The 27,382-nt window shown below is 43.5% G+C and overlaps 2 protein-coding genes across 3 annotated transcripts in view; one reads left to right on the top strand and one right to left on the bottom strand.

Annotated features, from left to right (window-relative positions):
* INPP5F (inositol polyphosphate-5-phosphatase F) overlaps positions 1-10,525 on the top strand; it is a 96,483-nt gene extending 85,958 nt beyond the window's left edge. The window contains exons 16-20 of the mRNA XM_053309594.1: positions 3,577-3,648; positions 3,780-3,853; positions 5,735-5,863; positions 7,265-7,352; positions 7,856-10,525. Of these exons, the coding sequence (XP_053165569.1) occupies positions 3,577-3,648; positions 3,780-3,853; positions 5,735-5,863; positions 7,265-7,352; positions 7,856-9,017 (1,525 nt within the window). The 3' untranslated portion in view covers positions 9,018-10,525. The remainder of the gene's footprint in view (positions 1-3,576; positions 3,649-3,779; positions 3,854-5,734; positions 5,864-7,264; positions 7,353-7,855) is intronic.
* A 3,718-nt stretch (positions 10,526-14,243) lies between these two features.
* MCMBP (minichromosome maintenance complex binding protein) overlaps positions 14,244-27,382 on the bottom strand; it is a 45,689-nt gene continuing 32,550 nt past the window's right edge. For both annotated transcript variants that reach the window (XM_053306157.1, XM_053306158.1), the window contains exons 10-16: positions 25,426-25,549; positions 23,915-24,032; positions 22,694-22,859; positions 18,143-18,276; positions 17,434-17,598; positions 16,590-16,678; positions 14,244-14,612 (exon numbers count right to left, since the gene is read on the bottom strand). In XM_053306157.1, the coding sequence (XP_053162132.1) occupies positions 14,486-14,612; positions 16,590-16,678; positions 17,434-17,598; positions 18,143-18,276; positions 22,694-22,859; positions 23,915-24,032; positions 25,426-25,549 (923 nt within the window). In that variant the 3' untranslated portion in view covers positions 14,244-14,485. The remainder of the gene's footprint in view (positions 14,613-16,589; positions 16,679-17,433; positions 17,599-18,142; positions 18,277-22,693; positions 22,860-23,914; positions 24,033-25,425; positions 25,550-27,382) is intronic.

Here is a 27,382-nt window from a genome sequence, read left to right as displayed (position 1 = left end):
TCAAAATGACCCCATACCTTTCAGGAATGAAGTTCACTCAACTGTCTCTGTCTTTACAGGAAGAAGTGAAGGAGTAGTTGGAAAAGAATGCAGTCACCACTGTGTGGTGGGCACACAGATGGAAAGGTTTTTACTCCTGTTATTTTCAGATCCCAAAGAAGGATGGAGGGATCCGCCCCATCATGGACCTATGCTACCTGAACAAGCTTGTTCATGTAAGAAAATTTCACATGATAGCATTACAGGAGATCCTACCTCTTCTCTATCAAGAGAATTGGCTTGCAACGCTGGATCTGAAAGACACATATTTTCATATCGGCATAAGGGAACAACACAGGAAATATTTAAGATTTACTGTAGGCGAACAAGTGCACTAATACAAGTACCCTTACCCTTCGGACTTTCCACCGCCCCAAGGGTATTCATCAAATGTATGGTGGCGGCCCATCTGAGGATGCAGGGTATAGCAATATACCTGTACTTGGACGATTGACTACTAACCTCAAAAGATCAAAGAGAGTTAGTCTGACACCGTATGTTTTAAATCTTCTCCAAGACTTGGGGATCCAAGTAAATTGGAAAAAATCCCATATGAAATCAGTATGAATCATCAACTATATTGGAGCAATCCTAACACAGAGACCAAGGAGGCTTACTTACTGACAGAATGGTATGAATGCATCAGGGACCTGATCCACGAATTCCGTCAACATCCATCACAACCCGCTCAACTCATCCAACAGCTCTTGGGCCTTATGGCGTCCTGCATCACAGTAGTACATCATGCATGATTAAAGATGTGAAAGCTCAGCTTTGGTTTCCGTCAGTTTTCCATCCAAACTTAGACAGTCAGCACAAGCGCCTGGAAATTCCAATTCAGTTAATACACTCCCTTTCATGGTGGTCAAATGGCCAGAATCTCTTAGAGGGGGTTCCTTTTTAGATTCTGACTCCCTCAATTTGGTTGATGATGGATGTGTCTCTACTGGGTTGGGGGTGCCCACTGTGAGAACCATCAAATTCAAGGCAAGTGGACACCACAACAAACTCAGTTTCACATCAGCTTCTTGGAACTGTTAGCTGTCTTCCAAGCAATGAAGGCCTTCCTATCACTTCTACAAGGCAAAGTTGTACAGGTGCAGTTGGACAATACCACCACCCTTGCTTACGTCAACTGTCAGGGTGGAACAGTGTCACAGAGTTTTTGTGATCTCAGTCTCCCAACTGTGGCACTGGTGCATCAGGTTTACCTGATAGACATCCACATAAAAAGTCTAGACAATGTCCTAGCGGATGATCTGAGTCGCTCATTTGCGCAGTAGCAGCAACACGAGTGGAAGGTCAAAACAGAATATATTGCTCCCCTCTTGGACATTTGGATGGACCCCACCATAGACCTCTTTGCAACTTTGGAAAACATGAAGTGCACCTGTTTTTTGTTCAAGAGTGGGTCACGACCCTCAATCACGGGGGATGCCTTGCAGATAGACTGGTCTTGAGACTGGTCTCGAGAGATGCCATACATGTTCCCATCATGTACCCGTTGATCAGCCATGTGGTAGCATGTCTCCTGGCCATGCCAACATCTTGCATTCTAGTGGCTCCATGGTGGCCGGTTCCACAGGTACTCAAACTATCAAATAACCAGTACCAGAGATTGCCTCAAGAACTAGATCTTTTGTCACAAGACAATGGTCATATCCTACACCCAGACGTACTCACACTCCGTCTGATAGCATGGTGAATCGGCTTCTGAGTAACATTCTACTCAACTGTAGAAAACCTTCCACCAGGTGTAATTACTTTGGCAAATGGTTGTGTTTTAAGACCTATGCCAGGGCACATGATTTTCACCCTAAGCAAGCTACCATTAAGGATGTACTTCTCTATTTGACTACTTTGAAATTGCAGGATCTGACTAATGTGTCCCTTAAAGTTAATTTGGCGACACTCTCTTCAAAACATCCAGGCTGTGGTGGTAAGACTCTTTTTTCTCTCACCCAGACAGTAGAGCCTTCCTAAAAGGCATCATGAATGTGTACCTGCCTATTTGTACTCCTGTAAAACCATGGAGCATGTCCTTGGTTCTCTCAGCACTGACCCAGAACCCATTTGAACCAATGGGCACTACTTCCAACTTTAAAGATGGCCTTCCTTCTAGCTATAACTACGGCAAAGCAGGTTTGTGAACTAACAGCCTTGAGGATTGACTTACCATACACCAGGATCTATCCTGATAAAGTGCTCATGCATTTGGATCCTGACTTTATACCTAAGGTGGTATCTGAATTCCACCTCAATCAAGATATTGTTCTCCTCACACTCTTCAGGGATCCTTCTACATCTTTGGAATGTGCAATGCACTCTTTGGATGTGTGCAGGATGATTCTATATTACCTGGATCATACTAAAGACTGTAGATCCACCAAGCATCTTTTTGTAGCATTTAAAAGTCCTAATAAAGGCACCTGCATTTCCAGACGAATGTCCAAATGGCTAGTTGAGCTTATCCTGCTAGCATACAAGACACAAGATGTGAATCCACCTGAAGCAATCAAGGTCCATTCTACCCGTGCCTTTGCTTCATCAGCTGCACACCTGTCAGGGGTAACCTTCACAGACATCTGTAAAGCAGTAACTTGGTCCACAGAGTTACCTTTCATCAAGCATTACACCATAGATGTGCACTCTGCTGCCAAGGTGAGTTTCGGGAGAGGAGTTCTGAAGCACCTCTACTGAAGCAACTACTGCACCCTCCTCCACTGGGAGCTAGCTAAACACCAATTCTTATGGATCATGATAGATCACGCTCCAGATAAACAGGTTGCTCACCTGGAACTACTGATCTGGTAAAGATCTGTCAGCATCCATAAGACCCTCCTGAACCACCCCTCTGTGTGGTAGGGCTACACTATGTGTATATTGAGTATGCATGCTATTTTCCTTTGAAGATGAACTCACTTGATCATCCTCCATGATGGTAATCCAAGAACTGAGGAACATGATGCCTGGCCCACCTTTAAATAGCACACTGTATTCATGGAGGCAGAGCTCGGTCACCTCCATGAGCTGCGGCATTCTACCTCAAGGGTTCTGCGCAGGCACAGAACCCATTCTTATGGATGTCAGTGGATCTCTACCAGCTCAATAGTTAGAAGTGAGCAACCTGTTTTTAGGACACTAGTGCTCTGTCACCCAGGAAGCCAGTGGTGCTGCAATGTTATGTTTCTTGTGATCTGCCCACTTCATGGGATAGCCACTTTTAGACATTGCTGTGGCATGGGATCTGGTCACAGGGAAGTACAGTTATACCACAGGTAACAGATAAATCTCTCACAATCTTTTCAATTAGCTGATAATGGCCATTGGACCCATTTAATGATACCTTATTATTTTAGCAGATTAGTGATTTTAAAATATACACTAGTTGAGAACTTTGTTTTGAATTGCAGGCAGATTTCTGGGTTTTATTGACAGTAATGTGTATAAATAAAAAACAATATATTTTAAAAAAAGTTTTAAATATTCACTTACTAGGAGCTACATTATTGTAAAATACTGTTCACTTTTCTTTAGCCTCATTGATGCTACCCATAAAGATGTGGATGTTCTGCTTCTGCTTTCTAACTCTGCATACTATGTAGCCTAGTAAGTAAGACTTTTTCTTCTTCTTACAATAAAAACATATCAGGACATCTTAACCACTTTATATTGTCTTGTAATAGGGTTCTGATGTGAGTTGATTCAGATCTAACTTTGGGCATTGTTTCTTTGTCTAGTTACGATGATGAGGTAGATAAAGTAAACCAATACCAAAGACTGAGCCTTGAAGATCTGGAGAAAATAGAAATAGGTAAGATTCAAGTAGTTTGATTAGGCACATTCTGTCTCATTTCTGGCATAGGATATTCTAGTATTTGTCACATTGGTTGAAAACATCACAGCTGAAATAGGACTGTTCTTCCTGTATACTGAGCACTTGGTTATACTACATTTATATGTGACCTTTCTGCCAAATCAGACAATGGCTTATAATTTAAAAGGGAAAATGAGAGAGACTATACAAAAGGGGAAAGAGAGAGGAAAATAAGCAAATTTAAGGTGTCTTTCATGGTGGTGTGAAGTCACATTAATATTATGTTATCTGGCTGCTAGTGGGAAGAGCCTCTAATCTCCCATGGTTGGGCATGGTGATTGAGAGGGTAGTGACCTCTTGGCTCAAGACAGTCTTGGAGGAAACTGACTATCTAGACCCAAATTCCAACTGGCTCTTGAGTGGGCTATGGGGTTGAGACTGCCTTGGTTGGCCTGATGGATTATCTCCAATTAGGTATTGACAGACTGAGTGTCCTGATCCTTTTGGATCTCTCGGCGGCTTTCAGTTCGTCCATAGTATCCTTCTGGGTTGCCTGAGGGAGATGGGATTAGGTATTCTGTTTTACAGTGATCCTGTTCCTATTTCTCGGGTAGATTCCAGATGGTGGCGCTTGGAGACTGTTGCTCTGCACAGCGAGAGTTACTGTGTGGAGTTCCACAAGGCTCCATACTGTCTCAAATCCTCTTTAACATCCACATAATACCATTGGGAGAGATCAGGAAGTTTGATGCAGGGTGTTATCAATATGCTGATGACACCCAAATCTATTTCTCCCTATCAACTTCATCAGGTAATGGCATAACTTCCCTAAATGCCTGCCTGGAGGCAGTAATGGGCCGCATGAGGGATAACAAACTGAAGTTGAATCCAAATAAGACAGAGGTACTGATTGTGTGGGATGAAGACATGAGAGATGGTTTAGATCTGCCTGTTCTGGATGGGGTTACACTCCCCCTGAAAGATCAGGTATGTATCTTGGGAGTGCTCCTGGATCCAAAACACTCTCTGATTTCTCAGGTTGAGGCAGTGACCAGGAGCACTTGTTATCAGCCTTGGCTAATATATCACCTACGTCCATTTCTGGAGGTAAATGACCTTAAAATTGTAGTACATATGCTGTTAATCTCCATGCTTGACTACTGTAATGCACTCTGTGTGGGGCTGCTTTCATACATAATCTAGAAACTACAACTGATAACAGAATGCAGCAGCCAGGTTAGTCTCTGGGACAACCTGAAGGAACTATATAACGCCATTAAAAAAAGAAAAAAAGAATTGCACTGGCTGTCGATATGTTTCCAAGTGAAATACAAAGTGCTGGTGATTGCCTTTAAAGCCTGGAATGGCTTCGGTCCAGGGTACTTAAGAGACTGTCGCCTTTGTCATGAACCCTGCCACCTATTAAGATCATCTGGGGAGGTCCAGTTATGGTTGCCACTGGCTTGTCTGGTAGCGACTCAGGGCTGGGCCTTCTCTGTGGTTGTCCCAGGGTTTTGGAATGCATTCCTTGTCAAAATAAGAGCTTCTCCATCTTTGATTGCTTTTAAAAAGACCCTTAAGACACACCTGTTTCCTCAGGCACTGAATTAAAACTAATTTTAAAGTGTTTATTGTTTTTACTCTGTGAATTACTTTTAATTGTGTTTATTCTGTTTTTATATTGTAACTTGGATTATGTACACAGTCTACAGATCTGTCTGTCTCAGGTGGTATATAAATATGATAGCTAAAAAAGAGTTTGAAAGGTTATGAAGTGGTTTATTTTTCTTTCTTCTGGAAAGTTGGGCTTCTGTTCCTAAAATATGAATGCTTTTAGCTTCCCCTCCCTACATTTCCATTTTTTTATTTTTAAAAAAGGTCCTGAACCAACTCTCTTTGGGAAGCCCAAGTTCTCATGCATGAGGCTCCATTACAAATACAAAGACACAAGTGGATATTTCCATACTCTTAGAGCTGTGGTACGCAACCCTGAAGAAGATGGAAAAGGTAGCACTTCTACAAAGTTTTTATAAGAGATCACTTTCATTACACTATCATTTGAATACCATGGTTCTTCTAGATGTGTTTGAGCACTGTACACAGAATTAACTATAAGAATTTGACACTTGAATGTGTAGGCAGCAAAATAACTTAATTTTTAAAAATGATTAAATTAAATGCATGCTTCATTGAGTGGGGAAAACCAGTTTGCTTTTTGCTCTTGACTGAACTAATTATCAAGATTCTAGATGCAAACCAGTTCCAAGGACAGATTTATATATGACCAGCTGGTGATGATGCTAACCCTGACCCTGAAGTTGGTGGCTGACATCCAGACTAATCTTGATCCAACATGCCTCATGAAGGAGCTGGTCTTGTGGTAGCAAGCATGACTTTTCCCCTTAGCTATGCAGGGTCCGCCCTGGTTGCATATGAAAGGGAAACTAGATGTGTGAGCACTGTACAGTATTCCCCTTCAGGATGGATCTACTCTGGGAAGAACATCTAGGTTCGAAGTTCGCTCCCTGGCATCTCCGAGATAGGGCTGAGAGAGATTCCTGCCTGCAACCTTGGAGAAGCTGCTGCCAGTCTGTGTAGACTATACTGAGCTAGATGGATCAGTGTCTGACTCAGTATATGGCAGCTTCCTGTGTAAGGGGGAACCTTACAACCCTAAACCTGTTGTGTTGGCATAGGGTTGGTCTGGAATCTGGATGCTGGTGATCGCCTTCAGTTGTTTTTCTCTTAGCTTGGCTCACTTAGATATTTGGTTCCAGCTTGGAGAAAAGTGTCTGGAGGGGGATTGTAGGGGTCAGAAAGGAGAAGGGAGAGTTCAGTTCTCCATCCATTGCATGTGTGTTCTTTTGGCCTTGTCAGTTGCTCCTCTCAGCCCTTGCTTGAGACAGGGCAGTCCTGCAGTAAGATATGTTTGTCGCACAGAGCTTTGGCCTAAGTTGAAGACTGGGTTCTCACCTTCTTCCTAACATGCTAGTCTTTTATGGGCAGTAAATTCAGTTATGTAGGGAGGAGCATGCCATCATATGAGTGCTTACTTGGAGTGTTAGGTGGTACAGTCCAGACACATGTTTACTATCTCAGTGAATAATCTCATTCCTCTGAGGAGCAACAATCTATCCCATCAACAACTGGCAATGGCACTTTTGAGGGATGTTCAGTTGTGTGCTGTGTTCATGTTTAACTCCTTTGATGTAAAGGTGTAGGAAGATGGATAACTCTCCTTTCACTTTCTTTGTTAAGCAGCTATTAGCTAATTGAGACTGAGGCCAGTTGAAAGGCTTCACCTGTGCTTAAGTGGAAGGTGGACAGCATTTTTGATTTGCTACAATATTGGAATAAAAGAGAGAATAGTCTTGTCAGAACCATGACAAATTAATGATTGTATTTCAGACACTCTTCAGTGCATTGCAGAGATGTTGCGAATTACAAAGCAAGCCATGGGGTTAGATGTACCCATTACTGAGAAAAAATTGGAGAGGTGAGTTTGTACTTTCCTTCCAGAAATCCTGAAAGTGTCAAATCACTTGACTCGTAATAGTATTGGTTGCTTACAGCAGCTGTTTACTTGCATTAGTAACTAAGGGCTTATCTGCATAGATATGTTAACAACCCGCGCCGCACCCCCCCACTAGTGTTCTATGAGCCATAGCAGCATTTTTCAGGCTTTGAGCACCCTGTCACTGGGGGGTGGGGAGAGGACAGGGAGTTGTTGCTTTGGAACTGTAGAAGAGAGATGAGACTGAGGGAGCAAGTCTCGAAGCCATTGTCCCTTGTAATGGCTTCTATTTGGGGAAATAAGGTGAACTTCAGTGCTCGGCTAAGTAACAGAGAGATAAGAATCTACAGAAGTTATGCTTAAACATTAATAAATAGGCAAATTAATGAGAGGATTATTTGCAAGAATATATTGTCAATGTGCTGGAAGTAGCTCTGCTTGAATATGTGTAGCTGAGGAAGTTACTTATTGATCTTATTTTGCAGAAAAAGCAGTAAACCCCATGAGGACATCATTGGCATTAGATCTCAGAACAGAGGCTCCCTGACCCAGGGGAAGAATTACTTAATGAGCAAGTTCTCATCTCTTAATCAGAAAGTGAAACAAACCAAATCCAATGTAAACATGAGCAACCTTAAAAAGCTAGGGACCTTTACCAAGCCTGAAGTGAAAGTTAACTTCTTAAAGCCCAATCTGAAAGTAAATCTTTGGAAATCTGACAGTAGCCTTGAAACCATGGAAAATCCCATGACAGATTCTAAAATCCATGCAGAATCAGACATTGAGATCTCTTCAGATAATGACTCATTCCATTCAGATGACTTCCTTACAAATTCTAAATCTGATGATGACCAGCAATTCGTGGACTCCTTAGAGAATGTGGGTCAGATAGATTATGTCCTGCCTAGTTGTGGTATCATTGCTTCTGCGCCTCGGCTAGGCAGTCGCTCCCAGTCTGTAAGCAGCACCGACATCAACATTAGCGTTCCTGTTCTTTCAGAAGTTAATGTTGCTCAATGTGAAGACCAAATGAACAGGTCTGAATCTGAAAGCAAGGCACCTCAGGAAATTCCTTCCACTGACAATGCAGCAGTGGAGTTCACTAAGCCGATTGATGCTTACTGCCACAGATTTGTACAAGATGCTCAAATTAAGATGATCAATGTTTCAGAAATGGAAATAGGTTCTCAAGATCCCCACCAGGAAGCAGATTGTTTCAGCAATGCTTCCAAGAAAACTGAACTGAACTCAGGAAGAGTTAGTGAGGCTCCTTCTAGACCGTCTAAATTGGATGTACCATTTTCAGAGTCAGGGTCACAGTACTTAGTGGTTGAACAAACAAATTCTTCTAGGTCTCATAATAGCCCAGGCTCGGCATCCAGTATTCTTGAAGTTGAGCCAGGACTTCATCTGACCCCTTCACCAGCAGAGAACAATGGTGGCAGGGCAGTGTCTCCCTTTGCGAAGATCCGCAGCTCCATGGTCCAGGTGGCTAATATTACACAAGCTGGTCTGACCCAAGGAATCAACTTCGCAGTGGCTAAAGTCCAGAAGAGCCCAGCTGAACAAGAATCTGTAAATGAAATTCAACAAAATGAACTCAGAGAAATGTTTACGCAGTGTCAGACACGAATAATTCAGATCTAGGAATCAAGCTCTTCAAATCCATTTGTACCTTATAACACAACCTTGGCGAAGAAACTGGCTGCCACTTAGCATTGGTATAAAAAATATCAATAACTATGTTTTGTGGCGAGTTTTTTGGGGGACAAAAGTTAACTGGCTTCTGAACAGGTTTCAGAATTATGGCAGCTGAGCTGGTGAAGATAAACCATACTAAACAGCTAGTTCATACACCGGTGGTTGATGTGCATGCGGTAGTTTAAGTGATCAGTTGCACAATTCTCTTTTTTGGGACCAGTTTTTGTAGGTCTTCTGATTTATGTAGAATATTTATATTGAGGGACTTGGTACTGAACACCTGTTACCTTAGTAATCTTGCACTGTACCAGTGAAATATTTTACTCACAGATTACATGCTATTTATTTTTCAAACTAACTTTTTTATTTAAGCTTTTGATTTGTGTTCCTTGATGTTCTAGATGCATTCCTAAGGACGTGGTCTCCGTAGAGGGAGCATGAGTTGAGCATTTACTTATGTATGCTGGGGTTGACTACTTCTTCTTCCTACCTCCTTTAACTGATAGCTACGGTATCTTAGAGCAATCTGATAACAGTAATACGGAAAAGCTTGCAGGGCAGATGCTGAAAGGGTTTTCTTATTAAAAAAAACATAATAGTAATCCTTTAAAGATATTATATAGTGTGTCTTCTGTTACTGAAACTGCCTCCTTGCTCTTAGGCTGAACCATTTTGTGAGGAATTGCAATGGTCTTTAACTTCAAAGATAAATGCTGAATGTCAGGTGTATCATATTATGTTTATTTGAGGAGACATTATAATGCCTAACCACAAGCATGGACGCACCAACAATAGCATAACTGAAAATGTACTCATCCATGAAATCATACTGCTGATATTTAAAACCAGATTAATGCAAAGTGTTTCAAAACAGCTTAAGTAGCAAGTAATCAATTGTGAGACCAACTCTTGCTTTGTCACAGTACTGGTAGGAAGTGAGGCCACACCCATAGCTGCTCTGGGAATCTGATTCCAAAAGCCTGGTGTGTAATGGATAAATTTCGCTAGCTCTTGCTGTCATTTCCCAGAGCAGTCTTGTGGCTGTCATTCTGTTGTAGGATGTAGCAGCAGAAGCAACAACACTGGATTTTGCTATCTTGTGCTTCATAGCCTCAGTAGCTCTCATTCTAGAACCCAGGTCTCTGTATGTTAGTACAATGTGTACTATAGCTAGACTGCACATAATGTTCTAAGCAGTTAACGAGTGTCATGATGGTAGTACAGTGTCTTTGGATATCCTTAATATAACAGAAGTGATCATCAACTTAACCTGATTGTGTCTTTGTCTGATACTTTTGATACGGTTTCCATTTTGTTATTTATTACTGTAATGTGCTTTACTTTTTTGGAGTGTCTGTATAAATTTGTGACAATATTTAAAATAAAATTGTACTGTTTTAATGTGGGAGACCTATATGAAAAATATTTTAATAAAAAAAAATCCAAATCCTGTATCATTTTGGTGTACTTGTTGAGTGCACTTGTTGATTCTTGAACTGCAGAGCAACCAGTCTTTCCTCATTATTGATCTAATACTTGGTCGATAGCCAATGTCCATCTTTTTGCTCTTCATTCTTGTGCTGCATTGGTTCTAGCTTTTTCCATCCACACCAATGGATACCAATTGACTTATAGGCTAGACTCAAGGTGCTGGTTTTGATCTTTAAAGCCCTAAGTGGCTTAGGGCTGGGCTATCTGTTGGATTGCATTTGTTCATATGAATCTGCCAGGGCAGATGCTCAGGCGCTGCTTGTGGTCCCAACAGTGACTGAGATTTGGAAGGCAGGGACTAATGACAGGGCCTTTTCAGTTGTGGTCCCTCAGCTTTGGAATACCCTTCTCCCACACTCCATCTCTCAGGCTCTTCAAAAGGTACTTGAAGATCCTCCTTTTTAGAGAGGCTTTTTAGTGTTCTTGTTTGCAGAACACTGTATGTGGTAGGATTTTGAACTTTTACACTTCTAAGGTTCTTAATTGGGTCCTGTTTTTAGCTAAATTTAAAAAAAACCATACATGGCTTTCTTTTTGTTTTTTATTCTTGTAAACTGCTGAGTGGGATATAATTATTTTGTATGGAACTGTATATAGATATAAAATGAAAACGTTTGTTAAAAAAACCCACAACCATTTCTTGGAAGGTTCATATATCATGGCATCTTGCCCAATTCCTTACCTTTGATTTCAGTGAGTAGTCTGGCACTTACAAGAAAAAGCATCTTTGTGGCATGTAGGGCTGGCTTGTTGTCTTTTACTGTTAGTTTCAATTATTTTGACTTTCTTGGTGCCTAGTTGCTGAAGGCCACATATTTTCTACCCAGCAGCAGTAACGGCTGTCTCAGCATAAACCCATGCTCTTTTATTTTAAGCAAAAAGCAGAACAAATATGGCTTATGGCCGAAACCCCCAAATGGCATTGAAATGCTCAGTGTCTTGTGGGAAAGGAAGACCGATGCATCCCTGAGGGCTCAAAGTCCCATTAGTGTATGTAAAACTACATTTAGTTGTCACATGGGGACATGATGGATAAGCAGAAGCCAAGTTTGGAAGCTGCTCTAAGGAAACAGGGCTTTCCTACTAACAGTGCTGAGCTTAGTACAACTTGTCTGCGGCTATTGGATATGAGCCAGCTCTAGGCTATCCTGCAGGATTTCTAGGATAATGAAATGGCAACTTCAGAGGGGAAGGATTTTAGCCTGGCACACGAGAGCGTACTTGGATTCCCTGCTACACTTCTTGTCGAAGCAGAGGGTCCTTCACATTAGCAGAGACAGCCAGATGCCTTGCTTATTCCCCCTCAGTCTTGGCTTGGGATACTGGAAGAGGAATCTAGAGGGCTGAATGAGCATCCTGATTATGCCTTCAAGTTGGGGTGTCAAGGCTAACTGGGAATGATCTCTGCATGCTCTTCTTGGATCTTGGTCAGATAGGCATGCTGGAGGTTACAAGCATAGAATAACTGGAGGCCACAAGCATGCCAGTGCATCTCTTGAGGTGAGCAGGGGTTCCTCTTGACTGGGAGCAGGCTCTTTCTACCTTTGTTTATTGTAGTGAGGTGAAGAGATCCTAGTCAGGCTTCTTGAAGCCAGTCACTATAGCCTAAGACTCCCTTGTATAGGCATCATTCCTTGGGGTCAGTCTTATCAACTCAACCAGTTAGTTGGTCTGAATGTTGTCTCTGTTGTTTGTGTAGGGAAATACTCTTCAGGAATAGGTTTTGGGGAAGTGCACGAACCAGTTCAGAGGACCTTTTCTGGACCTCTGAACTGGATCAAAGGTGTGTGTGGGGGATAGCTTTAAGGACCAGACCTTACCCCTCTGCCACGTTTCCTCCACAGGTGATGTTTTTTTTTTAAATGGTCCCAAGGGGTGGCAGTGTATCTCCTTGCCGCCCCAGTGTATGTTGGACCAGAAGTATACAGTGCGTGTTCATACTGGGTACTCCCAGTCCAATGTGCACCAGGGTGGAAAGAAGGTATGTTGCTGCCCTGTGGGGCCATTCTTTTACACAGCGCTGGTGGGGAAAACATGGGGGCGGGGGGAGAGCACTCTCCCCAGTCCCTAAAGCTATCCCCTGACTTTTGAACTGTCAGCCACTGGTTCTGTGCATATCCCTAGTAGGTTCTGCTTTGTCCAAGGCTATTGGAGATCTTTTCTTCTGTTTGTTGATGTAGAGAAGATTGATGTGCTGTCAATGTAGATTATCTTGTTTTGGGTTGATGCTCTGGCACCCAAACACAAATGAGCTGGACTACCTGTTTTGGACTCCTCATAAAGCCAAATTTCCTGTGCTAGTTCTCCAGACTGACAGACTGTCGTCAGTGGTGATTACTTTTGGGGAGAGTTTTGCCAGCAACAGCCTTGTGGAACACCTGCTGTCAATCTACAAACTCAAGAATGCCCCATGGGGCTAGCTGACACCTGGACCCATCCATTCTTGGCCTTTGGAAAGGATGAGCCACCTTGCATCCTCTGTGGTAGTGTCTGCCCCAGACTAGATCCATGCTAATGCACATATACTATCTAGCTTGAATGAGCTGGGCTGACTACTTGATGAGAAATCAGCAAATGAGAATGGAGGTTCTTGAGGCACACACAAACCTGGGCTAGGTCTGCTTGCTGATCCTGCATCCTGTGTGAGGAAAGCATCTGGCTTTTGGTTGAACTGATTACAAAATCTGGCCCTGTAGCAACCACTGACGGTTTCACAGTCTGTGACTGAAACCTTGCAAAAGCAGGTCCTGGGCTAAATGGGCCAAGGATTATGTACAAGACAACATCTGAAGGTTCTCCCTCTGTAGATGGTTTGAGCCATACCAGGGCAATCCTGGTAGCTAGGGATAGAGTAGAAGACAGTCTACTCACTGTAGCATTCCATAACCTTCCTAAGAGCAACTTCAACCCTATTGAAATTTAGGCAAGGCCTAAAAAGCAAGATTAGCTGTGAAATTCATGACCAATATATTTGTTCTAAGCTACCCTATAAACCAAGATCTGAAGTGGGTTTCAAATCCCAGTTTAAAGGAAATTGGTTAGAATAATAAACCGAGATTGGTCAATTTGGAGGTTGTAGCTGATCTTGGTTGGTTTGATTTCATTGGAAGTGGAATGCTGCTGAGGCTTCCTTGCATCCTTCTGAGGCTTGGGATATCATGTGGGACTAAGATTTAACCATGGTACTGCTTGATGTCTGAATTGAGCCATACATTTCTTGCAACTGAGTTCAAAGGAGTAAATTTTGTCCAAGGCTTTGCTGAGAGGGCAAACTTTGATCTGAGGGACAGATGTCCCCAAGCACTGGGGGTAATGGAACTTGCTCTGTGCCTTGAGTGTGGTGGTGGGTTGGTACACACTCCACTACAGCTGTATTGCTTCTAGGATGTTTGCCTCTGGTCACAGCTCTCAAAGCACAGCCTAGGTATAGTAGTACATAGAACTGTTATATTGCCTTCCCTATATGATGACCGTACCAGAGAAGGAAAAGAGCCTATTACCTGAAGCCATATTAAGTTACAGATGGAAAAAAAATCTTAATAGAACTAGCAGTTAAGTGTTTCTATCAAAACAGGAGGACATACTATTAACTTTAGATTTAGGCCCTGCACTAACTCACAGGCTTAAGCACACTTAACTGTGTTGATTTACGGCCAAAGTAAAAAATCCCTGCTCTTTAGAAAAGTTTTATAGTAAACCTTTAATATCAAACAATGTTTTCCATAGTTACTAGTTCAGTTACAAAACAAGCTCCAAAATTATATCAGTATGAGTTAACTGAACACATTGTATTCAAGTTCAAAAGAACAGCCATAACTTTCTGGTACAAATTATCTACAAAACCCAATATAAACAGCTCCCTTAGTACTAGCGCCACATTGATTAGGCAAAATTTGCAGTCATAAGTAACTGTTGCTGCAATTTCAGAGTTCATTTCCATTAACAGACTTCTGCTGCTGTAGTCTGGTTTTCCGTAGTGCTTCCAACTGCTTTGCTCTTAGCCACCTCTCTCTTGATAGTGTTGTTTGTCCAGCACTGAGAGAAAGGAATCTGTAGACAAGAAATGCGAGGGAGGAATGAGATGCTTTGCTTCAATCTGATTTCCTATAACAGTGCAGCTGGCTAAAAAAGAAGTAGCCTTGTGGTAATCTGTCACATACCTGCTCAGGTGGTGGCATAAGATGGCCAAATACCTAAAGCTAAAAAAATAATGCTACAAGTTTCGTTTGAGACTAAGATCCTTTTTCTGCAGCTGCTACCAAGAACATTAAGTATTTCTCCATCCAATCCTTTGTGTTTAAACATGATGCGATACTAGGGATGTGCCCGAACCGGTCTGGATCCGAGCCGGTCCGGCGGCTCGGCACGGAGGGGGGTTGTACCTTTAAGGGGGGGTAGTACTTACCCCCCCGCCGCTCTCCCCCCTCCGGCGCTGTGGTTTTTTGTAAAGTTTCTGGGGGGGCACCGTTCCTCCCTGCCGCCCCTGCCCCCATCGTTAGCCTGCCAGAGCCTAAGTAAGTAACACGCATGCGCCCGTTCCGGCGCGCGTGCGCACCCGCTGCGCACTCCGCATACATCACATGTCAACGTATGACGTATGCGGAGCGCGCACGTGGCGGTGGGTGTGTACGTGCGCCGGAACGGGCGCATGCGTGTTACTTACTTAGGCTCTGGCAGGCTAATGACGGGGGCAGGGGCGGCAGGGAGGAACGGTGCCCCCCCCCCCCCGAAACTTTACAAAAAACCACAGCACCGGAGGGGGAAGAGCAGCAGGGGGGTAAAGTGCTACCCCCCCTTAAAGGTACAACCCCACCCCCCCATGCCAAACCGGACCAGTTTGGAGCCATGCACATCCCTATGCGATACTACCTGTCAAGTGTTTGCAGTATTTCAATCTTGATCACTTAAGGTTATGTACAGAAGAGTTCAACTACCCAACATAATCTTCTCCTGTTATCAACCATCTTTAAGCTGACACAGAATCAATACAATGGAACCAAGATAGAATCTCTCCCCAAATAGTTACATGTGACAAGAGGCAAAAGGCAAGAAGAAAAGTTAACTTTCAGGAGAGGTATATTGCAAGTAACTGGGAAGGAGACATATTTTCAAGTGGTGACTCTTACAAGTACAGTAGCAGTGAGAGCCAACTGTCCCTATCAACCTCAGCACAGCATCCTTCCAGAGGCGGCTGCTGTTTGTGTCTACTTTGTGGTGTTCTCCAATTATGAGCCCCTTGAGGACAGGGAACTATCTTTTCATTTCTGCTATGTAAACTGCTCTGATAACTCTTTGCTGAAAAGTGGTATACAAATATTTCTAATAAAAACCACCATTTCCTCAGCTATACTAAGCCCAGGCCATTCATAGCTTTACAGTGCAATACCACACCTTGAATCAAATAGCCACTGCATTTGTTAACACTAGCATTGCATGCTTCTCTATATCTAAATGAGCAGCTGTATATTTGAGATGACTTCAAATAAAGTACACAATAATAGCGTTAGCAAAGTATAGATAAGAGGGGCAAGGCTCATCCTCCAAGAAGTGATAGAATCAGTCAGGAGTAATATGAAAAGGTACTTCTTGCTCTTAGAAAGTACGATAGGCACCTGATAATAGGATAAGTGACTGACTGAACTCAATGGTTCAAGTTATATTTGGCAAGCCAACATTAGCACAATGGCAATTTCAGTTTAAGGAAAAGTATGATTGCACTTGTATTGTTAAGGTGTCTCCTAAATTTAGCTATATGCCTCAGCCACAGCTGTGCAAAGTCCAACTTAGGATGGCTGGGGAGAGGGCCTATTTTTCAGGGAAAAACACCCAGATATGCTAAATATGGTAAGGTGACTACTTCAGGAAGAGATTATACTGGAGAGGAAATAGAAGCAGATAAGTAATGAGGTATCTGGAAAAACATCAAGAAGAATGAATGATTCCCTTACTGGGCTATGAGCTCTTGCAAGTGATTCAGCTCACTAAAAACTTGTGTTCAGCTTGCTAAGCTGAATCAATGCTCCTCACCTTGCTACGAGTAGAGTTCTGTGAAGGTCATCAGCAGTGATACTCTCAGGGTCGTTTTTACGCATTTCCACAAAATCATCTTCTACAGCCTGCACAAATATCAGTATTTTGATTAAATGCAGAGATCAAATGATACAATCTAAATATGGCTTTAAAAATACAAAAGTTCAACTACACAGCAAGTTTCTTAAAACAAGAGCAATACTACTAGTGAGGTCTGTCAGATTTTAACCAGGAAGGATTGTTAGGACAGTCCTCCAAAGTCAATGCCTCCCACATATACTATTCAGAGTTACACTTTTTAGACAGAGAAGCATTGCTAACAAAATTGAAACAGGCAATGCACAGTAATTTCTATTTGGTAAGATGCCCATGCATTTTACTTGCAGATGTCCAAAATCACAACAGTTCTCATAACAGGGCTTTGCTCTTCAGGCTCATGCTCTGAAATACAAGTGTGTTGTGTCTAAAATACTCAGAAGCTCAGCCCAAGTTTAGTTACTTCCTTGCTCAATGCACATTCTGTCAGATGCACTATGTCCAACAGCAGTTGCTCTTCATAAAGAACACTACACTGGTTCTAGGCAAGTGCTTCATATTTTTCAGGAAGCAACAGGCTGGATTAGTGGCCATTTAAATAAGAGAGCAAGCACTTTCAAATGTCCAAGAATCAACCTAGATTCCTTTTCTTGGTTAAAGTTAAAGTGGTGAGTTCTGACTAATATATGTGATGTAATGGCACTGCTCAAGAACAGATTATGGCAATCTAGCATGAATTATTCAATCTTAAACTGAATGCTCTGTTTGCATAATGGATAATGGTGAAGCAGAAAGCTTTCTGTACCTTGGTCACTTCATCAGATATGCTGTAATCCAGCAGTCTCAACAAGCTTAGATAAATGCGGAACTTGTTCAGGATGGAAGGCAGCACTGCTGCGAGAAGGCTGTTCATGTACTCCTCCATATTTGGGGGAATGAGCTGTGGCTGCAGGTGAACTTGACAGTCCGACTGGAGAAGAAATTGCACAACATCAATTCTCAGTTCATTCACCATTATCAGTTCCATACAGGAGTGAGATGTTTTGACTGCAACACCACAAAAAGTTGCTGAGACAATCATTTTATAATCAACCTTTGGAAATGTGTACTCGCTAATGTTGCCCTGCCTGAATTGCTCATTTTACTTTTTTGAAATGTCAAATCTCTGCACAGGAGTTGGGGTAGGGAGCCAACCTCGTGAGCTTTTGTAGCCTGAATACAGCAACACAACAAATGGCTATGGGTCAACATTCAAGAAAAAAATTCAATAAGCTTTACATAGTCCCAGCCTTCCATGCAACTCTATCCTTTTTGCTATGCTTTAAAGTAGAATGTGATATTTTATTGATTTATTCTATCAGTGAAGTACAGCACTGAAAGGCAGTAAAAGGCGTTAGATATGCATAGCACAAAGCTCGCTGGCCTGGACTATTGTGTGTGTTCTCTCTCTCTCTCTCTGGTAAGCAACTATCCAATGCAGATGAGGCCTTGCTTCAAGTGCAGCCCTGACTGACCGGTAGGAGGGATCTGCCCTCTGAAGTAATAAGGACATTAATGTTGCATGGGAATTCCATCTGGTGGTAACTGAAGTCATAATCCACCTTCTGCCAAGTGATCAAGTGGCCCAGCGCTGTCACATTGCATACACCTAGGAATGAAACAGAAGAAAATGTCTGGGTGCAAAAGTTGTCGGACTGAAAATAAAACACAATATTTAATTATCAATTGGCAGGAATAGTTACTATGCAAAGAGTATTGGCATCTTGGCAGGAGGCAGAAATCTCTGCTCAATCACAAGAAAAATGTCAAACACTTCTACAAAACATTGCATCTTATCTATTACTTGCCCCAATATTGCTGTAAACAGGAAAGAGACATGTTCAGCTATGTGCTCCAGTGTCTGTTGAACTAGTATAAAAGTTTCCCACTTTTCCATACTACATGTATTATGGTACCATTTGATTAGGAAGAGTGCTGACACCTTCACTGAAAAAAGGAAATAAAATCTCGTCAGAGTCAAGGGTTTCAGGAGCCCTCTTCCACAGGCTGAAGTGCTTTCCCCAGTAAGGCCACTCCCATTCATTCTCCCCTTTCTTCTATTTATCGCAGAGGTACAGCTTGCCAAGGTGCTGCAGGGGCTCATCTGCTGGGACACAAAGGAGGTACTGCAGTAGCCTTCTCCAGCTAGCAAAGATAGCTGCCACAGTGCTGCAGCACCCCTTAGGGCCTACAGGATGAAGACTGCACCACGGTCACTGAGACGCAAAGACTAGAAGATCACACACAAGCCCTTAATGATTCCCTGCCCCAATCTGGAAAGTTATTTTTTTTTTAAAAAATAAGCCTGGAAAAAAAGTTACCAGAATAATGGCACAGTGGGGAAGTAACTTGCCTAGAGAGCAAGAGGCTGCTGGTTCAAATCCCTGCTGGTATGTTTCCCAGACTATGGGAAACACTGATATCGGGCAGCAGTGATATAGGAAGATGCTGAAAAGCATCATCTCATACTGTGAGGGAGATGGCAATGGTAAACCCCTCCTGTATTCTACCAAAGACAACCACAGGGATCTGTGGTCGCCAGGAGTCGACACCAACTCGATGGCACAACTTTACTTACATGGGGCAGTTGCTATTTTGACCTATTGACAGGGCTGTACTTAGAAATATGCACTATGAAAAGGGACATGCACTGCTTTAGTATTCCTTCATCGTGTCCACAAGAAGCCAAGAATTGTGGTGGCAATGCCCCTCTTTTCTTGCTCTCCTACTCCCATCTGTAGTCTTCACTATGGGGAAAGAAATGAGCCCCTTTCAAACATAACTGGTATGAAGACAAAGTACAGCAGTGCTACTTTATGAGAAGAGTACACACGGGCAGAACACATTAAACAACATGGGGGCCATGAAAAGGACAGACAATACAAGAACTTTCTAAGTACCTGAAGTTCACATTAAGAGGGATTTTACTAGTCTAACCCTTGGTCAGTAGAAGATTTATAGTATCAATCTGGTTTGGGGGCCAAATGTACCCCAGGAGAGCCATAAAAATAAAGCGCCACGGAAGCAAGCATGACACAATTTGCAAATGAATAACTGACAATTACTTGAAAGGTTATTCTCCTCAATAGAGTGTATCTATAGGTTGGGTTGCTTCTCCTACCTGCTTCTGAGACAGGGCCAATAGCAAAGCAGCTTAGACTACCCATGTAGGAAAGGCATACCCACTGAATTGCTATCGTGCCAACAGCCAACTATAAAACACTGGGAAACCATACAGTAACAATACAACCAAAGGAAATGAGGACCCCTAAGGAATGAGTTATGACTAGTGCAATACGTGAAAGATGACAGGCCCTCCGCAGAAAGGAAACTGGCTGACAACAGAAAGCAAAGACCCAAACAGACCTGACACTGAACCGAGAGGGCTGGATACACTCCTCACCACTAAGGAGAATGACCTTTCAGTTAAGTGCCGACAATCCATTCTCCCTCAGTGGAGGAGTGTATCCATTGGTCAGGATATGCAAAAACTTCTCCCAATTAATGGGAGGGAGTTCAAGATCAGGCCCTCACTGAGGAACCACTTGCTGAAAGACCCTTCTCCCAAAGGAGCCATCAGAGGAAACTAAAGACCAAATAAAAGACAAAGACGTCCAAGTGGCTGTACTGCAAATATTGATAAACGGTACCGAATGCTGCAGATGTGGCAGTGCACCTAATAAAGTGGGCTGTGATACTCCTGGAAAGAGGAATATGCCAAGCTTATACACTGACAAATCCAATGGGCCAGAGTATTCCTGAAGACCTTATGACCCAATGAATGGTCTTGAAAAGAAGCAAAGAGAGCTCCCAGCTCAGGTACACCAGAGGCAGACATCATTGCTATTAAGAACAATACCTTGTATGTCAATTTTAAAGGGGCTGACCAGAATCGATGCAATGGCTGGCACTTGCCTTTTTAAGGTTTTCAGTCTCAACACCACATCCGAGCCCTTCTGTAGAAGGGAAAGAATTTACACTCTGGAGGAAAATAGAGGCTGAATGTTGCCCAATACTGCCCAGTTTGTGGAAAGCCTTTGTGATGCCAAACTGGTGTCCTCCGGTGTCAACTGTCCAGGCACACAGATTCATCCAGTCCAGGTCTGGATGAACTACTGAGTCTTGGAAAAGACAAGGTTTGTAGCCTAGGCGTGGGGCCAGGACCCAGGCCTTGTGTGACTGCCTCAAAATGGCAACCCACCTTTTATCATCCGGATTTTCCCATAATTTGTCCCCATCCTAGGGCAATGATTAATTGATTTCCATCAAGTTGGTGTTGACTCTTAGCGACTATATAGATTCTCGCCAGGATTATCTGTCTTCAACTTTGTCTTTAAGATCTCTCAGTGGTGTATTATCCTAGGGCAGTACCTGGTCTTTAACCAAGGCAGACATGGACACCTTGACCAAAATAGCCCTTAGGGGCCAGATAAAAGCACTTCATGGTACCTGGAGTGCCCCTGCCCTTGACTGGGTTAGACCATTCTGCATGGATATAGTCTGTGTAAAAGGTTTTGGGCATGGGATAGTGTCTTCAGTGGGTGGGGAAGGTAGACAGGCCTCCTGGTTACCCTCTGGTTCAATGGGTGGAGAAAGCCCTTCTCCTTCTAGTTTGAGGATCCTGTGGGCCTTGTGCTGTAACCCAGCAAAATCTCCCTTGAAGAAATTCTTGAGAGAAGCAGAATGTGCTGGGCTGGCTTCCTCCTCACATATTTCACCCACCTTGCCTGAAGAGGAATTGTGAGTTCTTTCTGGAATGAGAGAGGTCAATATGCTCTGGCTAGAGTGGAGCCCAGGAGAAACTTGAGGAGAGCGAGTGGGTGCCTCTGGGTCATTTGAGAGACTTCCATGGCTGGGGTGATCCCTGATCAGAGCCCTCATAGGAGCAGACAGAGGCCTCGCTGCTTCTCTGGAGTGGCAGACACCCTCTACGTGCAGACCTCAGTACAGCAGAGTCAGGGCAAGGCTTCTGTAATGGAGGATTTCCCCACCTTTTCAGAACTCTCCTGAGTTCAAAGGGAAGGGCTTGAGAGGCCGGATGGGTGCCTCCACCCCCACCCCCGACCTCCAGGCCAGATCATCTGGGTGGCCTCCTAGACCAGAGCCTTCGCTGGAGTGAACAGAGGCCTCTCGGCATCTCTTCAGTGGTGGTTGCCCTCTATCTGCTGTAATGTGTGTGTTTCCCCCTCCCCATTTTTGTCTTAACGAATGTTTTACTTTGTTTTTATCCTGTTGTAAACTGCCCAGAGACGTAGGTTTTGGGTGGTATAAAAACATTTTAATAAATAAATTTCTGCAAAAGCTGGCACTGTGGAGTCAGGGAGGCCCTGAGGCTTGTGTAATTGAGGTTTTACCTACCCTTTTGGGACTCTCCTGAGCTGGAGAAGAGAAAAGTCTGTATGTCAGTCAATGATTTCAAATGATAGGATTGCTGACTTAAGATTTTCTCATCTTGGTGACTGGAGAATACAGACTTCCCCCCCCCAAAGACAGAGCAATTTGATCATGGTATACATAGATGTTGTAAAAGAAAAAGATGCTCACAGCAGGAGGACAGCACAATTTGCACAGTCAGTTCTGTTTTGTATCTGACCAACCAAAACGGTACCAAAACATAGCAACACAAGAAAAGCCCTGCTGGATCAGGCTAAGGTCCTTCCAGTCCAGCATCCTACCTCATGCAGTGAGACCAACTAGGTGCATCTGGGAAGCCTGCAAGCGGGGAAACGAGGGCGACCTCCCCCTTCCATTGGTGTTTCCTAGCACCTGGTATTTAGGGGCATGTTAAACAGATCAGGCACAGTCAACCCCAAATAAAAAAAGGTTATATTGAAGTCATTTATCATATTAGTCATATTAAATTAAACTGACACACTTGGAGGCAAAGAAAACAGGACAGTAATATATATGTGCAAAGTAATTAAAAACTGCAAGACTGGCCTCATCATACCTTCTAAATGCAACAATCAGGTTTCTTTAATTTTTAAGGCAAATGTTTTGCATTGGGAAAATGCCCCAATACTTACCTCTTGTGTCAAGCTGTCCTTGGTCAAGCAGAGTCTCATCTATGACAAGAGATGTGTTGCTTGCCAGCTGTAGTACTCCACTGACCAAGCGGTTAGCTGTATAGTCTTTGTGAGGGTTAAGTTGTAAGCAGTTCATGTTTTCTATGGTCATTTTCAGGCGGTAAGACTGCCAAGATAAGTGAAAGTTAGACATTCCAAATTAAAGTGTTTCTTGAACTGACAACTGATACTACACATTGCACTAAAACAAGAAATAGAGACAACAATGTGGATAAAGGTAAAGTGTGCCATCGAGTCGGTGTCGACTCCTGGCGCCAACAGAGCCCTGTGGTTTTCTTTGGTAGAATACAGGAGGGATTTACCACGGCTATCCCTCGCGCAGCATGAGATGATGCCTTTCAGCATCTTCCTATATCGCTGCTGCCTGATATAGGTGTTTCCCATAGTCTGGGAAGCATACCAGTGAGGATTCGAACCAGCAACCTCTGGCTTGCTAGACAAGTCATTTCCCTGCTGCGCCATTAGGTGGCTAGAGATATTTAAAAATTTCACTTAAAAAAAGAATAGATCAAATTGTTGCAAGCAGCAATGAGAAGGATCACACAGTTGTACGAAAAATAAAGTTCTTTACTTTCAACACATTTAGGTCTATGTCTCATCAATAAACCTTTACAAGCAGCTTAACTAATTTATTAAAGGTTTTACAAGATTTAGTTTTAAAAATATACTATTAAATTCTCCATACAGTTGCTTTTTGCCTCTGCATAGAAATATAGTCTATGTTGTGTTAGAAGCTGATAGAACGAACAAATATGCTGGGCCACATCAGAGTGGAGCAATGGCAGCCTATATTAGCTGTCTCTATGAGCCTTATGAGGAATTTTATACCTGCTGGAGCACCAGCAGTAGCTGGCCAGATGTTAGAAATGGGACAGTTCACATGCTCTCTATTTTGGAAATCTCCTATATGTTGTGGGACATCAGCATGCATGCTATAGTGACTCAAGCAGGGTGTAAACACATCCAGCCATCATAGTACCAATAGAGTCCATAAGCCAGTTTTCTATTACCGGAATAAGACTATTGTAGGGCTACAGCTACCTGCCTTTTCTAGATGTATTTCCTACATCTCCAGTTGTACACTAAGGCACCCAATTAGAAGTATGGGTAAGTGCCATAATACCAAATAGACATTGCAAAGCATATAAATATCTTTCTTACTGCAGGAACAAGCTGCTGAATAATGCGGTATGTGTGTTCTGTGAAGACACTATTTCTTGGACAGCCGCTTAAGTTGATTGTGAATTTTCCCAGAGGAAGAACATCTCTTCGTGCATAGCTATTAACATGTAACAGAAAAATTGAACATTCGAGATTGTTAAAGTGATGACAAAAAGTTGTGGGCAAGTCCATCATCACTCCCTGCTTTGATCTCTTTGGCAGCTGGCCCAATTCCTCATGTCATGGAATGCTGGGACAATAATCCTGCTGAGTTAGGTGGGCTTTGCTCTCTTAGGCAGGTGCATTAGAAAAGTTGGCCGTTTTGCAACAGCCCTTGTTTTGTGATGGCTCCTGATAGATCTTTCTGAGGGTTCCTCAGAAAAGTGAGCCTGCAGTGAGGACAGCTCGGCAGCTCAGTCCTCCCTTCCGGAGTTCCACTGCTCCCAAAGATCTAGGATCTACCCCCACCCCCCGCCCGCCAACACTTCTCTTGTTCCTAATACATATATGGGCAGAGGGAGAAAATCAAAGGATCACTCCTTGCTCAGGCCAAATGTAAACAAAAACAAGTTGTTCTAGTAAGAACTAATCTGCCTTCTTTCCTTTCACTATCTCTACAACTGGACTAACTTTGGTTCAAATAGAGGTCCACAAGTTAGACCTCTCAAATGTTCAAGTGTCCGCCATCTTGGATCATGGGGGATGACATCACTGCAAACGACACTACTGAGGTGTCCCTGTGTGTCACTCACTACAACTGTACCAAATTTGGTCCAAATTGGTTAGGCAGTCCACAAGTTAGCCCCCTTGCTCTTCAAATGTTTACACATCCACCATCTTGAATTGGGGTGGATGACACATCACAAACTATGCCACTGAGGTGTCCCTGTGTGTCACTCACTACAACTGTACCTGTAATACCTAAATGTACTACAACTAGACTCCAAGCAGGTTAGACAGACCACAAGTTAGCCCACTTGCACCTCAAACATCCACATGTCCGCCATCTTGGACTGGGGTGGATGACATCATCACAAACTACGCCATTGATGTATCGCTATGTGTCCCTACAATTGTACCTGATTTGGTTCATATCAGTCCAGGCATTACGAAGTTGAGGGCGGGGGGACTACACACACACACACACACACACACACACACACACACACACACACAAGCTGGGTTATCTCATAAGCCTATTGCAAAGGAAGCTAAAATGTTATGCTGATGCCCTGTTATTTGGAGCAATACAGGATTGGAACTTGGAGTGGCCACCTCACACAGGATGGCACCATCTCTCTGGAGCAAGTGGGAGAAACAACCTGTCTGAGGACACCCTCCTCCACTGTGAGAAAATGTGCTATTAGTTCATAGCTTTTATTTTGTACTATAGGGTCCCTAAACTATACTTTAACATCAATAGCCATCCACTTGCTAAGAATCACACAGTGTGACAAAATAAATGTGCAGTACCAGATGCAAATACATTCTCAACGGGAGATGTTACTTACACTGTGGAGATGAGATGCAGTATAAGGTACTCAGCAGCCAGACTGTCTCCCAAAAAGGCATGAGTGAGGAAGCCAAGAAGTTCTGCTCTGACAGATGACAGCTCTGACATAAAACTAGAAACAACTACAGGAGAGCAGTGGGTCACAAAGTTAGAAAAATCATAGCATTACACCAAAATAGTTCCTTCTTACTACTTTTATACCACTAAATTCCAACTGAGGCAAAAAGCCAGTACAACCCACAGCTTGGAAAATCAGAACATTGTACTTTATTCAACAGTGGGACAATGTTCTCTGTGTAGGCCATTACTACTGTTATAATACAGTCAACACAGCCATCCTTTTATTATGTAATCATGTCACAAACAAGGAATATAGTGAAAAAGACAGTTCCAACACATTCCTGCAATCACAATTTCTAGCAATTGATGCAAGACATATGCATCCATAATCAAAGCACAGTCTTTGCTGTAATCCAACTAGGAGAACAGATACTGCTCTTGCAGCCGCGTGCACATTTGCATGTGGAACTGCATATGCAATTGCATAATCCAGGACTACAGCCCTCCAGTTGTTGCTGGCCTACAATTCCCATCATTCCTAGATACTGGCCACTAGGGATGAGGCTGAATGAGCTCATGCAACTGCAGGTGGGGCAGGGAGTGGTTGCCTTAAAAAGCAGGTCCTTACCTGATCCTGTACTGCTTTTCTGGGCACATGCACAGCCGGCCACGTGTGTGCTTACGCTGCACACAAGCTGCAGGGAGCAGAGCCACAGCTGCAAGCAGCCTTTTGTAAAGCAAGCACGGAAACTGGAAAAGTAGTGGGGCAGTACAGGAGCAGGTAAGGTCCTAATTTTTAAAGGGAAGTGCGGGCACCTGAGCCGGTTTGGTGCTTTCCTAAGAAGGCGCCGAACCAGTTTGTGCACATCCCTACTATTGCCTTGATGCAAGGAGTAAAGCTTGCCTTGGATCTTGCATGAACTAATCCACACATCTATCTTCTATATATTTATTTCACTAATCATCTTCTATATATTTATTTCACTAAAACGGTTCATGTGTGGATGAAGGGGAATGTGTCAGGGAAAACTCGCAAGAACCGGCGAACTCTCACAAGGAACTCTCACGGAGAGGCAGGGGGAGAAGCAAACTGGCCCAGAAGGTTGCAGGGCAGGTGGCGAGGGTGTGAAGGTTAGGGTGGGTGGTGAGGGTTAGGAGGAAGTGGACGGCTGACACGCAAAGCGGCCGTTGGGCTGAGAAGGAGGGTCCTGGCCTGGCCGCTGGGAGGAGGGAGAAGAAGGGGGGGAGGAAAGCGCTGCTGGTGGGCAGGGACGGAAAGTTGAGTGGTGGCGGGCGGTGGAGCTGCGCTGCCGACAGGAGCCCGGCCCGGCCGAACAGGAACTGTGCTGCCGAGAGGAGTCTGGCTGCCATGCCAGGCGGGGAAGGAAAGCGCTCCCGGCGGGCAGGGAGGGAAAGGTGAGAGGAGGCGGGTGCCGGCAGGGGAAGGAAAGCGTGGTGACAAACTAGCAGCACAGATGCTATGCACTGGATCTGCTAGTAAGTTTTTTATACCGTGGCATCCAAGGCCTTTGCAGTGAATGGGGCATCTTGCCACGCCCTACAGGCTCTGTGAACAGACACACTGCCAGACTGTGCAAGGAAGCAGCAACAGCATCCTCCTCCTGCTGGCACAGTCTGGATTCTTCACTGCTTTGCCTGCAATTGTGCAAGTCATATGCAAAATGAGATGGATCTGTGCTACATTTGGAAAAGGACAACAAATCAGGTCAGAATGGCCCCCTTGAGCCTTCATGTTTTTAATTTCTATGAATTCTGCCACTTGGCTTCTGGTGCATGGTTGCCCTCTGCAGGACAAGACCAAAGATCAAACTGGTAAATTTGCACATGAAGTGACAGCATAGCATTGGGGGGGACACACAATTAAGCAGCATTGG

This window comes from Hemicordylus capensis, chromosome 3 (genome assembly GCF_027244095.1).
Source record: "Hemicordylus capensis ecotype Gifberg chromosome 3, rHemCap1.1.pri, whole genome shotgun sequence".
In the NCBI taxonomy this organism is placed as follows: Eukaryota; Metazoa; Chordata; class Lepidosauria; order Squamata; family Cordylidae; genus Hemicordylus; species Hemicordylus capensis.
Note: the sequence above shows the minus strand (reverse complement) of the source record. Positions and strands in the feature narration are given on the sequence as shown.